The sequence below is a fragment of the Hippoglossus hippoglossus genome, chromosome 7, assembly GCF_009819705.1.
Source record: "Hippoglossus hippoglossus isolate fHipHip1 chromosome 7, fHipHip1.pri, whole genome shotgun sequence".
Lineage (NCBI taxonomy): Eukaryota > Metazoa > Chordata > Actinopteri > Pleuronectiformes > Pleuronectidae > Hippoglossus > Hippoglossus hippoglossus.
Window position 1 is genome coordinate 20,245,363 of NC_047157.1, and position 15,754 is coordinate 20,261,116.

At 44.0% G+C, this 15,754-nt stretch overlaps 1 protein-coding gene across 3 annotated transcripts in view; it reads left to right on the forward strand.

The window, feature by feature from the left end:
* The first annotated feature begins 5,094 nt into the window (after positions 1–5,094).
* The window catches only part of LOC117764059 (IQ motif and SEC7 domain-containing protein 1-like), a 95,357-nt gene continuing 84,697 nt past the window's right edge, over positions 5,095–15,754 (forward strand). For 2 of the 3 annotated variants that reach the window (XM_034589488.1, XM_034589489.1), the window contains exon 1: positions 5,095–5,778. In XM_034589488.1, coding sequence (XP_034445379.1) covers positions 5,519–5,778 — 260 coding nt within the window. In that variant the 5' untranslated portion in view covers positions 5,095–5,518. The remainder of the gene's footprint in view (positions 5,779–15,754) is intronic. The other variant, XM_034589495.1, reaches the window with a different exon arrangement.

Below are 15,754 nucleotides of genomic sequence, written 5' to 3' on the forward strand. Positions count from 1 at the left end.
GTTTCATTTATCTCTCTTTGACACATTGTTTGCCTCGATACAATTTGTAGACATCTCATTTTTATCCTGTTCAGTATTATCAATGATCTGCATTTCCAGTCACATGATTGTCTTATCTGCACATTCATTTATATACTTTTATTTCATTAATATCACAAAACCTCAACGTAACTGCTCATTTAAAATGTATAATAGTTTAAATACGATTATTTTAGCAAACGCATTGTTTGCAGCACAAGAAACTATTTGAGTTCATGTGTGTAAATGTAAAGCTCCTATTTATAGAATCTGGTGATTCTGTGTTGGCACTGGCTGAACTCCAATGCATCCAAAAGCCAACACACACACACACACACACACACAGACAGATCCCACCGCTGTGTATTACACACAAACAGAGGGGTATGAGGGAGGAGGTGGTGGTGGTGGGGGGGTGTCTTTCTCTCCTGCACCCTGAGGATGAGTAAAGGTCTTTGACCACTGATCAAATATCTCCCATCTGTCTGTGACACTGCTCGGGGGTGCGCTGTGGTGGGTCCCAGTCACTGAGCTCGTTTGTATGCCCTCAGCATCTGGCCGCATGTCAGCGACTGCTGCTCAACCTGGAGTCGCTGAGCCGAGTGGAACGTGGACAATTCGCACAACATCCCTTTAGGGGCAGTTCAGGGCTGCGGCTGTCGGACTCACATGGATTCTCACTCGATTTGCATTGAATATTTGACTATTAAAACATTTCAGTATTTGTTTTTTTTTAACTTCAACATGTGACTTACATATGATCACCTAAATGCTTTGTATATAAAATGTGAGAAATATTATAAATCTTCCAGTTTCTCAATGCCTATGTTGAAATGTTTAAATTACTTTTATTTTTTAACTAAAATAATTATAATAAAACCTATTTATATGGTGCTTTTAACAAGACACTTCACGCAGGTTCAAACCAGAGGGAGCAAATAAAGATAAAGATAAAAGCAAATCACTAGAAATATAAAATACTCGTATTGCAAAGAAGATTCTTTCTAAATTTAAGATGCAAAAATGAAACAATCTTTCATCATTGTTTGCAGAAAAAAATGACAAATTGTGACAAATTAGTTTCCCGGTCGATCAACTACTTGATTAATTGACCAATCATTTCAGCTCTAGTGTTATTACTCTTGGATAATCTGCGGAAATTGTGTTTACAGGCACATAAAACACACAAACATGCATCACACGACCAGCGACAACCTTTGCATCATTTCCCTCCAGCCCTTTATGTCTCAGAGGGGGTGTCAGGCAGACAGAGGCTCCACTCATGCCCCAGAGGTGTTTATGAGCAGGAAGACCAGCAGATGTGCAGCTCAGGCTACGACCACAACAGGGGCTCGGGGGTGTTCTGAAGATGCTGGCAGGCCAAGGAAAAGAAAACCTGTTGTGTTGTGTACACTATCTAATCCAGCAGCTGCTTGTTGGGCAGAGCAGAGGCAGCAGAGGCAGTAGTTTTGATTTACTGCCGGCCTCAGTTAAAATGAGATGAAACCCAAAAGTGGAAATGACTGTTTTTAAATGACTCCTGTCAAACGATAGGCATGTGGGAGCATTTCTTTTTTTTTAAAAACATGACTGTACAGAACACAGCTCATTAAGGCGCTCATCCACGTTAAGCTGAAATGACACTCAATTTATTCTCTCCATTAAGGCACACGGGTTGCATAAGCCCCCCCACCTGTCAGCCTGTCGAGCTGAGAGCCGTCGTGCCGAGTCCTGGGTTGAAGGGAAAGCCGCCACTGTTCCAGATGGCTTACCGTGCTGTCAGTGGAGGGGATCAATGAGGTGGGCGCTGAGGGAGAGCTGACAAGAATGGTGAGGTAGAGCTCTCACCGGTTCTCCAGGACTTTGGGAGAAGCTCTGCCTGGAAAGCAGGTCTCTCAGCTTATAGGGAAAATCAGAAGTGAGAAAACAAGGAAAATGTTGAAACTCTCACAATGTTTAAGAAAGTAAAAGAAAAAAAAAAACAATCCTGGATCCATACACTGATCCAAATGTGCACCAAAATTGTATCGGCTCTTCGTTGAGTCATGTCCCACCGCTCCACGATATTTCATGGAAATTGTTTGAGTAGTTTTAGCGTAATCCTGCCAACAATCAATCAATCAAACAAACAAACAAACAAACCTTGGCGGTAGATCCACGAATTATTCTGCGAGAAAGCAATGGAAATGTTCAAAAAACATCCTACCTCGCAATTTTAAGAGACAGGGAATAAAAAGATACACGGATTTGTCCCCTGATCCGGATCCACGCCAGAATTTAATGGGTTATTCCCTGATCCATCCTCCCACCAAGTTTCGTGTTAATCCACCCAGTAGTTTTCACATAATCCTACAAAGAAAAACACTGATGAAAACATACCCTCCTCGGGAAAAGTGAATGAACTCACATACGGTGGATTTCTATTGGATTTGTAAGGTTGAGTGTTTCCTCTGAAAAAAACCAAAGTGCTTAAGCTTGTGACCATGTGTGGAAACAAGTTCCAGTCTTCATATACAAACACGACAAGTCAACACAAACCTGATCCCGCTCCCTGTATATTGTTGCTGTTTAGATTTGTTGCAACACTGAGGAAACTCCCTTCCCTCTTTGGCTTCATTATTTATGACTTTAATTATGTATTATAGACCATAAATATCAGAACATTTTGTAAATGACTTTATTGCCGACAGAGTTCCCCTCTTGTGCTTCAGTTCAGATCCATCACACATAGGCACGTCTTATACAAGGTGGTTGTTGGCTCAGCAGAGATTATTTGGCATCCTCCAAGGGGAGAAACAAAAAAAAAAGTTTCCCACTCTGCTGGTTAGATGATTTGAGCCTTTCTTCCATCACAGCTGGCAAATGTTTTGCAGTCGCTTCCAAGTGGTTTGGCCTCAGTGCAAATATATGAGCGATTTCACAAAATAAATCTCCCCGGGCTGGCACCGGCGCTGGCACCAGCGTGACTGGTCACCCAGAGAGAGAAAAGGACAGAGCCCAGGAGAGTAACGACAAGTCATATGTTTTCCAGCGGCTGATATCCTGCGGTGGCAGACATTCCTCCTCCACAAGTCACGAGTCCCAGCATTTCCAACACTCAGATCTAAGGTATATGACTGATGATGGAGCTGTGTGGTTTGCTGGTGTAATTGTGGACTAGAAAATATGAAAATATCAGGGTTAAGAGGACTCTGAGTGTGTGTTGGGATATTTTTGTGGTTTTCTTCTTGTTTTGTTTTTTTTACCCCTGTTTCCTGCTTTTCCTGTCTTTCTGGTCTCCGTTCCTTCTAGCGCTGCTCAGAGAATGTGACGGTTTTGACGTTGAAGGGCCCACGGCAGAGAGAGAAGATTGATTGTGTGTTGAAGAATTTGGGGGACGTGCGACACCAGCCTGTGCCTCTTGCCTGTGGACTGCACGTCCCTCTGGGTGGCATTGTGAGCCTCCTGCAGCCCTCCTTGGTCCACTGCCATGTGGATTAGGGAGCCACAGAGAGGAACCTAATGTTCTCCATCTGTACTCTCTGTCCTTACACTGCTCCCCACGGTCTCCCAGTAATCTCAGATCATCCGAGTGCAGCCTTCAGGCGGCACATCATGAAGGTAAAGCCCTCATTGTCATGGATGAAGCGTTCAACCCCGACTGCATCCAGGAAAACAGGATCTCATCTAAAGTTTTGGAGAATGGATCAAAAGAAAAAGGAGTCTCGTGAGATATGGGAGTGGTCGAGCTGTTGGGAGGGTGTTTCTGACAACATGCTCTAAAGTGTGAGTGTACGAAGCTTCAGGGCGATGACAGGATACAAGCTGTCATTATTCAGAGTCTGTCGCTGATTCACCTTTCAGTTATTATCACTGATTATTATTGATTTGCATCTATTGTTATTTGGCGCTGTGATTCGCTGGCGTCCTGTCCAGGGTGTACTCTGCCAAGTGTCCGATTGGCTCTAGCGCCCCCTGTGACCCTCAAAAGATAAGTGGTACAGATAATGGATGGATGGATGGATCAATTGATCATCTGTTTGCTGGTTGGTTTTTCAGATTCAGACTAAAACACAGATATTTAAACTTGATACTGATATTTAGAACTAAATACTTGAAAAACCAATGACATTTCTTTCAGCCTCAATTGTACTTTGTGTTTGTTGCTAATTAGCCAATGGAAGCTAACATGCTAAACTGTGACGGAAAAAAACGGGGGAAAACATTATTGTCATGTTGACCTTCTCAGTGTGCCCATGATAGCCATTAGCTGGGCTTATATAAAACCCATAGACCGTATATACAGATTGACAACAGGGCTGCTCCCCAAATGTGAAGCCAAAAGCGTCTTGATCGCCACCTGGTGACTGGCTGCAGTATAGGTCATAAACCCGCCTCCTCCATGTTAGTGGGTTGGATTATGGTATTATTAGTCATGGCAGGTGGTAAAGAGACGACCACCTCTGGAACTAAAGCACCAGCCTCTTTACACCACAGAGAAAAACGTGGTGTAAATGACGCTGTTTCGATTCGAAGTTGAATGTCGGGGTTACGGACACTTGGATGACACCACACCAGCCGTATGGAGGCGTTTTATGGTTTTTTCCCCTGTTGTTTTTCTACGTTTGAAGAAGTGGTCCCCATTTACTTCAATTGTCAACGCTGTTTACCCCTGAAACTTTACCCACCCTTTCATCGGCATAGTGGTGAGTAGATAATAATTATTAGGTGAACTATCCCTTTAAGTTGTTTTTGATTCAAGTGTAACCTCACACTGCTCCTGAAGTGGTAAAATGGCTACACACAGCCAGACAGCCCAGTAAACACGTCTGCAGTGTGTGGCTGACTGGGCAACAGCCTCACACACAGATGCAATAAAGTTAAACAAGATGCAGAGGGCGCGTGCGGGACACACGCACTGGAAACACAAACAAACACACATGAATTGGAGTCCTGGACGCGCAGCTGTGCGTCCCCCCCCCCACCAACAAGCTGCAGAGCCATTACAGCGCCCACTGCGACCTGCGGAGTCATAAAACTTAGAACACCCCGCCCCCCCCCCCCACCTCCCATCTCCCACCTCCCATGACAGAGCGCGCGCGTCTGTTTACGAAAAGTCACGGGAACAAGCATGGAGAGGAAGGGTCGCAGGAGATGTCCCAGCGTGCCGCCGACAGGGGGGAACGCGCCCGGACCTCACGGAGAGCCCGTCCCCACTCGCACGGTTCCCCGGTGGTTTGCTCCTCGCCCGGTGACACTCGCAGCCTGATACGTGACTCGGGAGCTTTTGTTAGTTTCGTGTCTTGTTTTCGTTGTTTTTCAGCCACAATGGCGCGGCGCAAAAGGCGCAACCCGCCGAGTCGTTGCGCTTAAAGCTTTTTCGTTTTACGCCTGGATCACACCGCGCAGTCTAACTACCCCACCCCCCCCACCCTAACCGGGCTTTCTGCGATACAACCGGGAACCACAGCAGCGCACAGGGGAGCGGAATAACACCCGACAAGCGGCGGGGGGAAGCGACATGGAAAGCCCGACGGAGAACCCGAGCAGGGCTGCGGAATATCTGAAGGAGCTGAACAGGATCATCGAGACGCAGCAGGAGTTGCTGGAGAGGCAGCGGGGACGCATCGAGGAGCTGGAGCAGCAAGTGTCCGACTTGTGCACGGAGAACGTGTGTCTGAAGGAGCAGTACCAGCGGCACCTGGCCACCTGCAGGCTGCTGCAGGGCTCCAACAGCCTGCTGGCGCTGGCAGCCATCAAGGAGCACAGCGCACAGGAGAAGTAAGACACACAAACACATGTAGATCATCTCTGGTTCACTGTATTTCCTCCATTGGTCCTTTTTAGTTTTTCTAGAAAAGTTGAGATTTGTCCCTAATCCCAGTGCCATCGCTAAATCAGAGTGCATCCAGTGCAACACTGCCACACTGTGATCTGCAGCTGCAACTAGACCACACTTTTGCTTCTGTCCTTTAAAAAAAAAAAAAAAACAATTTGCTCATGGAAAATGGGTCGATTGCAGAAAATGGGTATTGTTGAACACAGCAGAGCTTTTCTCACCACATCTGGAAACATGCAGCTGGGAATTTGACCACGTAGCAGCCAGCAACAACATGCACGATGGTGATTGAACCAGCTCCAGTTTCCAACAGATTCATTGTCAGTCCAGTTTTTGCAGCTTTTGAGTGTAAGACTGAAATATTGAGGAGATGCTGTAAGTTACACGGGATCATAACTGTCCAAGACTCTGACGGGACTAAATCTTTTGAAAAATGGAGACTTTTAAATTGCCCCTGATGATTTCTGCTTTGTCATCTTCACGTTATTTGTGAGGCTCTGTTACTTGAGCAGAATCACATACATGCCATGCCTCGTCCTACACAGCCCTCAGAGGTCTGCAGGGTTTCATGTGAACGGACAGGCACATTAATCCATGATGTATGGGATGCTAACTACAACCTCCGGGGGGGGGAATAGATGCATCTATTCCTACTTGGAATAGATGCATCATGATGTTTTAGGGCTGCCCCTGTCAGCAGGCGGTGGTTTGATTCCTGAACAGAGCAGCACAGGTAGTAGAGCATTATGTCAGCATAGTGCTGGTAAAAACCTTGACAGTCAGACACAGTGTCTGGATTACCCTCCCTGCGCCAGTAACGTGTTTACGTGCACTCTGTCTGCTGTTTTCTCCAAAACCCCTCAGCTCGCAGACATTGATCTTGATCCTTGAAGGTCTACAGGTTGGTGTGATCGCGCTTGACCTTTGTCTCCGGGGGCGTGTTAGTATCATGAAGATCACTGTCAGCAAATCCATACTGATGACTCATGGACTGTATGTCTTGGCTAGCAGATACAAAAAAATATACTGGAACCAAGACCTCTAGTGCACTCCCTTTTCTACAGCCCATCCCCGGCTCTTTGGAGTATTCTGTCTGATTTCCCTGGAAAATCCGTCTGTTGCCGTCTCCCCTTTTTGTGCAGCCACACACTATTTCAGGCCAGCTGTGGTTGACCAACACAGGTTACTGTGGAGCCTGCGATTACCCCGGTGAACACCATGAAAAATGACAGCTGTTAATCATGTACAGAGAGGTTTATGGTTGATACCGGATTTAAAATGTCATTCAAGTGCTGTTAGAGATTTAAAGAATGCTTGAGTCGGATTCTACCATTTGCAAAGGTCATTTTAGCATAGTAAAGAAGGGATTTTGAGTAACGTGTACTTTGATATTAACCAGTATAGCCATCTGTTCTTTGCCATTTACGAAGGTCAGGAGAACAGTGGCAGCACAGACGTCATTTCTTCAGAAGCTTTTTACTTCAGGATTTCTGAGGGATTCCATGAATCTCCAGGCCTGGTGTTGTCTTCTTTCTCTCTACACTTCCAAAGGAAAGTCTGAGCAGCTGCCGGAGGGTTAAATATCATTTGCAGGCTTCACCCTGTGTTCTGCTGGCTTCTGATGGACATTTGTTATTTTTAGCCACGCTCATATCATGGCTCTATTGATGACAATGTCTGCTTCTTGGCTGGTTGATCCATCTTGATCCAGACTTAAATTCCTGAGGAGATATTTGCAATGTCCCCCCAATGTCAGCTGGGATTGGCTCCTGTGGCCCGTGAGGATAAAGCAGCGTCGATAATGGATGGATGGATACTTTGGTTAAGGACTTAATACTTTAGAAACTAATGACATTTCTTTTACCCTCAGTTGCACGTTGTATTTGTCGCTGATTAGCAAATGGTAGCTTGCTAGCAGGCTAACTATGACAGTTATTTCTAAGACAGTTACAGTTACATCTAGCTGTACCATGGCCCAAAGACTGTATAAGATGGACGACATGACATAATGAGGTCAAAGTGTCTCGATTGCCTCCTGGTGGCTGGCTGCAGTATAGGTCTGAACCCCGGCCCCATGTTAGTGAATGGGACATGGACCAAACTAAAATGTCATGAAACACGTCAAGTACATTATTTCCAGTGATGTATGTCCAAGTGTTCATTTTTCTGATAAGTTTGGTTTTAATTAGTTATTTGATGCTATAATAATGGGGGGAAACTTCACGATTGACAGCTGAGAGAGACTTGTGATTGGCCGAGGCCTAGCTACCATGGTTCCAGCCCCGGATCACCACTGCACGGACTCGAAGGTGATTTCTCAAGAAGAGGATTTAGTTGTGATGCTTAGAAAACCTCAGAATGTTGTTTAAAAACACTTTCAGTTGTTCTGAAACGAAACTCTGGTTCCTCAAAGACTCCTCTAACTCCTCAAAATCTGAAGTTACACTTCTGTAAATCAAACCAAAGATAGATCATTCAGCAGCTGGATAAAATACTTTAGAAGAGTCTTTGAGGATCTAGAGAAAACCCTCAGAACAATGCATTTTAAAAGACCTTAAATTACTGTCGTCATCATCGACAGGTCTGCTGACTTGTAATGGCCACTTTGTTATTTTCAGTTCTGCTGGTGAAGTTATTCATCTCTTGCTGTTGCCTTTGTGTCCCACATGTGTATTAATGCACGAGAGGCACAATCTGGGGCCGTGCTCATGCAGCTTCAGCACAAGATCCTCCTGTACTGCTGAGCAGAGAATTCCTCTCACGTCGGGAGCTTTGTTTTAAAACGACTTGATCACATGTTCACCTGTGACGCTTCACCTGGTGGGAGCTGCTGCCTTTTCTTCAGGGAAACCTGACGTCACGCATGGAAATGTTGACGCTCCCTCTGACCACATAACCAAAATGATGATGAGCACTGATGTAAATTTTGATTTTGTTTGTCTGAATATGAATTTTATCTGCAAACAGCAGATGCAAATATTGTTTCAACAGACGCACTTCAGGATCTGTAACAAAGACGGCATCCCTGTGTGCTTCAATTCCACTGAGGCCTCAGCTAGTGGGTGCATTTATAGACTCATAGCTGTTTGTATTATGCTCCATACATCCCATACATGTGCAGTAGAACAGGGTTTGTATATTTGCACTACAAATCAAATCCACAAATTGTGGTGAGGGTAGCAGACGTCCCCACTCAGTCTTTCTTTAAATCCAGTGTTGATTTTAGTTGTTTAGCTCATGTGCATTTGGATTCAGACCCTTGTAGTGAAGCTCAGGCACGATTGTTACCATTGCTTATGTGTGGACACTTTTATTTTTTTAATATTCAGTTTTTTTTGTGGCATATTTATTGTATTGTGACCTCACGAATGCTATTGAATGTCTTTTGCCGCTGTGACACAGTTTACTTACTGCACCCTCTCGTCAGTGCATGTAGTGAATGTATAGTCCTATTGAGCTCAGATATCTGCGTCGGTTTGAGGCTTTTATTGTTCTTCACTTACGTTTTCTTTGCCGTTCTGGTTTTTCCGCTGTTTGCAAGTGCTCACATGCAGGGACGGCGTGATTCACTTGTGTTAGGCGTTTTGAAAACAGTGCACGTTGTGTGGAGCTGTCAGGTCTCAGTTGGTACTTGTTTAACAAGGTATTAGTGTTGAAGTGACATTATAATGGAAGGAGGGGAAAGAAAAAACAGTTTCAAAACACATGGTGGCAGATAAAGAAATCTACTGAATGATGCATTAGATTATTTGCTGCTATCTTGGGGTTGGCTGCAAATAGAAAGCTTTTCCCTGAATGTACAGGAGCTGGTATGTTTTTTCTTTTTCCCGCTCAACCCGTTTTAGAGACAAAGTGCAGCGATCGGAAAATGTGATGAACCACTGATGGTGGAACCTTTAGTGCCAAGTCAACAGATTTCTCCATGAATTGTGCAGAACAGGTTCCTGGATGTCATTGGAAATCATCTCGGTGCGCTCTGACCCTAATGTGGATCCATAAACGTAGTCACCCAGGGGGTTGTGTCCCCCAGGAGCTGGTGGAGCAGCACCAGCACAGTGAGAGTCACAGCCTCTCTGACTCCGTTTCTGTAAATCTCAAGCTAAAACGTCCAGGTCTGTTTTACAGCTTCTTAAGTTTAACTTAAAGTCTGTGTAAAAAGACGATTGATGTAGCACACACACACATGCACTCTCTCACACACTCACACACACACACAGGTCTCAGGTTTCTTCCACTCCTGAGTTGCCTGCCTTGTCAGCCCTTTAGTCCGGCAGTATTTATGCTGACCATATGCGCTTCTCTCTCCTAATGGTCTTTGTTTTTTACAGCGCTCTACAGTTACGTGTATCCCTTGTGTTCACTTTGGAATTAAATGACAGGTAATACAAGTTAGACTTTTTGCAGCAGACAGTGGTGATACAGGACTTTTCAGTAGGTTTAAGTCGAGAAATGACCAAAATGTTTCAGCAAACTTTCAGGTCTGTCTGCTCAGTGACTGTATAACCTGTTGTAGAGTGAAACAAAAAGTCACAATCAAAGAATCTTTGAATAATGCAACATGTAGTCATGATGAATGAGTTTCTCACATGATGCAGTGTCTAGAGGCTGGTGGGGAATCCACTGGGATCTGAAACTGTCCTGAAACTGAAACTTTCCTCGGGGGTTTTCAATGAGGAATCGAGTCTGCAAGAGCTTTCGTTTCTGGTCTTGTTGCTGGTAGATGCTTCAGCTGCAGATGACAAACATTTTGAGATGTGTTTAACACCCTCAAATTCCAAATGAAAGCTCAAGGTGTAACGTTTTTAAGTATTTCATCCATTCTGCCACGAATGCACATTTTTACACAGCACATTTCCTCTGACAAGCATAGACTCAATGTGCGTCCGGATTAGAAGCAAAGAGACACAACAAACACAGCACATGACTAAACATATGAGATGGAAATATATAGAATAAGAGGATACTTGAAAATATATCTATATGCATATATAGAAATAACAATAAAGTTAATTAAGTAAAATGAAAACCAAATAAGCAGACCTTAGGTCAAAACCTATTTAGAGTTTATTCTAGATATTGTGAGGACACCTTCACTTGATGACCTGAGGGTGTATGTTTGGTGTGTATTCAGTTTATTTCAGTACCAATGGAACGAGCTAAAGAGCTAGACCATTCATAGATTAAGAAAAAAATAAGATGTATTTAAAAATCGAATTGAGTCAAACGTTCACTTGGACTCGTGGATGAACTGATAAGAATTCTGTGTTCATACGCCCTGCGACGTGCTGCCTGACCCGCCTCTCGCTCAATGTCAGCTGGGATCGACTGCAGCCGCCCTGCGATCCTCAAATGATAAGCGATATAGATAATGGATGGATGAACACATGCTTGTCAACGTTCAAAGTCACTGTGACCTCACAAAACCGGTTTTTGACCTCAATTATTCTGACTAAATTAAAACTGATAACTGGTTTATAATGGTTTTAATGATGTCTAAACGAGATACAAAGTCAAAGTCTTCACTACATATATCATACGAGTATGTGAACTGCAGTTTGCCTGAGGCACACGACCACTAGGTGGTAATTGTACTGTTTTCAGACCGTCATTTAAATTCAGTATGAAGTAAAGAAGTCTGAGTAATGTTGCATGAACAAATATTGATGAATGACAGATCATTGCTAACTCCAGCGTTCTCCCTGTTAATGCTCTAATGGGGCCGTAATGAAAGGTTCAGTGCTGATGTACGAGCAGCAAAGCTTTTGAGTTTCTGATTCTCGAGTTTGAACCAGAACGAGTCGTGAAGGAAACTTTACGTGTTAACTTCAGAATGATCAGTGGGAGGTTTGTATGGAACACAGGTCCCGAGCAACGCACCCGGGAGGATTCAGTTGCTTCAGTTGAATATGTTTGAGGGGTTAAAGCCACAGTTTTTGATGGAGGATGAATGTTAGGAAAATAACATTTTAACATTGTTCTGATCATGTGTTTTACTCTATTTTTGCCTGTATTCAGATGATGTTTTGGGCTTTATTTTTACTTTTGAAAAATCTGAATAATTTGTGTTTTGAAGGTTATTGATTTGTTTCACATCAAAGTCTGATCACATGCATACATTGATTTTACTTTACAGTAATAAAGCTGAATTTGTTTCTTGTCTTTCAAACACTGAAAACAGTTGGAGTTGATCTTCGGCTTTCGGGGTAATTTTCTGATATTTAACAAACCAAATAAATTAGCTGATCAATCGATAATGGAAAATTTGTTTTTTAGGATTTAGAAATACAAATAAAGTTTAATGTAAAGAGATAAGGACACACATCACACAATTTGTGGCTAGGCGTAAATAACACGATGTTACAAGGAAACCAGTCATTTCCTTCTCATGTCGACATGATATACTCTGAGATTTCGGTACGATTCATTCATCTTTTCACCACATCGACCACGTTGGTTTTATAATTTATCTCCGATGAGACTGGAAACAAGCCAGAGGGTTTAATAATCAGAGGATTGGATCAATACATATTGAGGTACTTGACAAAGGTTCTTTTAGGTTGTCGATGTTGGCTCATGGTGAATTATCTCTCCGGTGGTTTTATGTTGCCCTCTGTATTGTTTATAGAGACTGTGTCTTGGCTTGTCCGCTGTGATTTGCTGCCGAGGAAAACCTCAGCTGCCTTTATCCCCTGGACTGAGCCTGTTGGCTATACAGTGGAGATCGGCAAGTTAATAAATAGTTCACTCCAAGCCAATATAGTGGCTTTAGCATGTGTTTAGGGACCCCTCTGCGAGGAAAAATAGCATGACGGAGAAAGCTTCTTTTCCCGGCTGCCGGCGTCCACTCATTTACCGGCGATCTGCTGAACAATCAGTGTGCCAAACCAAATTTACGAGCACATGAACTCCCCGCTCTCCAGCAAATCCCCCTCTAATGAAATACGCCTGATAAATAAATGTCTACACAGGGATGTTCTGCATTCAGAGCCACCTATAAATCTCAAGCAATGGCCATAGACAGTGTGCAACTTGCACTCAAACCCGACTGCAGGCTTGCCTTCATCTATAATGGACGGTCCCTCCGTGCATCTCAGTGTGGTTGCAGTGTTGCTGGACGGGAGCCAGGCGCTGCTGACCTCTGCCTTTCTCAATCAGGTCCATTAAGACTGAGTTAAGGTTGTTCTTCTTTGCTTTGATGTCGCTGGTTGTCCAACGAGAAGGGATAATGATGGCTTTAATGAGCACTGTTACCTCTATCTCATGGTGTTAATGGTAAAGGCCACGCCAAGGCCACAGGGGTTGGGGGGGGGGGGGGGGGGTCAGACGGTATCCCTTGGTATGAGTCAGACGGTTACGTTTATTTTTAAATCACCAAACTCTGACGTAATCTTTTGCGAGTAAGAGAGCAAGAAAAAGTCTTTCTATCAATTCCTGTCACAGTTGATTACAGGGTTTTCAGTCATTTGCAGGATAATGTGGCTTCATTTCAGACGAGTGTTTACAGAAACCCTCATCTTCAGATTTGCGACTCCTGATCCTCAGCTCGAGTGAAAGCGGAGCCTCGTTGCCATTCTGCCGGTGCGATCTGCAAACAGGGACTTGGTGGATAAACAGCTGGATATGTGTGTAACTGATGTGTGATGATAGACGTGTAAAGCTCTAACGAAAGCCCTGATCTGCAATCATTTTAAAGCCGTCACAGGCTCAGTTGACAGCCGGTGTAGCTGAGTCTGATTTGCATGGAAATGAGATTTAAAGGTAACCTGTGGAGATTGAGTTTTATGAATGGGCTCATTCAAAAGCTTGTGCACAAACGTGTGAGTGACATAATGGGTTAGGCAGAGAGAAGGAGACTGCCAGCTACTAAACATGGATGTAAATACTGCGGAGTTCAAATGTAAAAGAATGTTTTCTGATGAAGACAGATCAAACCTATAGCAACCCATGTCCCTTTGCTTGGACTCTATGCTAAAGTTGTTTGTTACGTTCTAGTTTTTCTATCAAACATTATAATTTCCAGAGAATACAGAAGTACATCCCTGCATTATCTGTATCGCTTATCGCTTAAGCCGTTTTCAGACAAGTCCAGAGAATTTGCCACTGAGTTTACCCAGAGTAGAGTCCAGTGCATGTCTGAAAGCAGCTTTAACGTGGTGGGGGAGCTGACATTGGGTGAGAGACGTGGTTCACCCTGGACAGGTCGCCAGCTTATCGCAGGCCCAACTTACCGAAGCTGTTTCAGACATGCACTGAACTCCGGAGTCTGTGTATGTGTGAATATCCGAGTGAGAACCTCCAGAGTTTCTTTCTCTGCGTTTGTCCCGAGTATAAAGTCTGCAGAAAGTCAGGAGGAGCCGATGTGAGATCACAGCAGGAGAGGGGGGGGTTGATGATGCAGACACAAAAATACTAATAAAACAAAAAGAAAACAAATATCTCTGAATAAAAAAGCGGTGCAACACACGTAGAAGACACCGACGAAGATGTCAAGAGATGTTTGTGGTGAAAAGAGCTGATGTTGATGTGTCGTAAACAAAAAGACGTGATCTCCTCAGTGGAAATAAAACATTACGTCCTGCCTCTGCCTGCTGCACCCCCCCTCGTCTGAATCCTGAATTTGTTGCTGTTGTAAATGCATCTGAGCGAAGAACCTCCCGCTGCGTTTTGCATGTGTGAAAGGCAAACTGTGGAGAAAGTCCAGACTCCATTTCTGTCTTTTTGTGAGAAATATCCAATGTGGAACATCTCTTAAAAGTATTCTGTGAAGTTGATGCACACTTTTCTTTTTTACTGAACCCCGTTTTTTTTCCCCCACGTTGGCTAAATATAATTTATTTTTTGCCACCATCTTGTAGCTTTACAAATTACGATCAACACTACAACGGTGCATGCGGCGGGTCCACGAGGCCAAAGTGCCTCTGTTTGTTCTTTATTTCTTCACAGTTGAACCAATTATCCGCCTCGCAGCTGTCAAAAGCAGCTGATGCAGCAGCTGAATCGAAGGCAATTTGTAGCATAGTACCTGTGGAGAGTCGGTTGAAAGGCTGCCACTAGTTTTCTGCCAAGTGGTGTGTGTGTGTGTGTGTGTGTGTGTGTGTGTGTGTGTGTGTGTGTGTGTGTGTGTGTGTGTGTGTGTGTGTGTGTGTGTGTGTGTGTGTGTGTGTGTGTGTGTGTGTGTGTGTGTGTGTGTGTGTGTGTGTGTGTGTGTGTCTGTCTCACTGTCACTGATGAGGTGGAGGCTGAGTCAACAGTTAAACACTGATGCAGCCCACACATCCTCTTAGTTATCATTGTTAGATATCAAACACAGATTTCCTGTATAGTCGTCTGGCCCATCGACAACCAGCGTTAGGGTTGAAATTGCTGTGGAATGTATTTTTAAAGCCATACACACAATACTGGTGCTGATTCTCGTGTGTTGTTGTTTGTGTGGTTTTAACAAAGCGGACATATCCAACTTCATTGGGTTGTTAATTACTTGCTGGTTCAGCTTCATTGCTTCTCCTAGTTGTTGAGCTTATAATGTGTGTTTGCTCGGCTGTTTGTGTTCTCCTGCGTAACCTCGACTTCACAGGAGAGACTTAGAGTGGAACTAAATCCGAGCAATATGTTCAGGAATGCAAAGTGGGATTTCCTCGTATCCAGCTCTGTGTGTTAGGTCGGGTGCTGGCTGCAGTCGAGGTTGGAGAAAAGGGCCGTCGGCCTTTTCAGCATCAACTAGAGCTTTAAGGATCTGAGACATAAAACTTTGATGTTATTACGATGAGACTTTAACATTTCAGATTTTGTGCATGAAACACTGAGACGGAGCAGAGGTTGGTTAATGTCTTCCCTTTAGGAATATGGCCAGAAATGATATAAGCAGGTATACGCAGGTTTTTTAAATATGGGTAAACCTGCAAAAGGGAGGCGATTGAC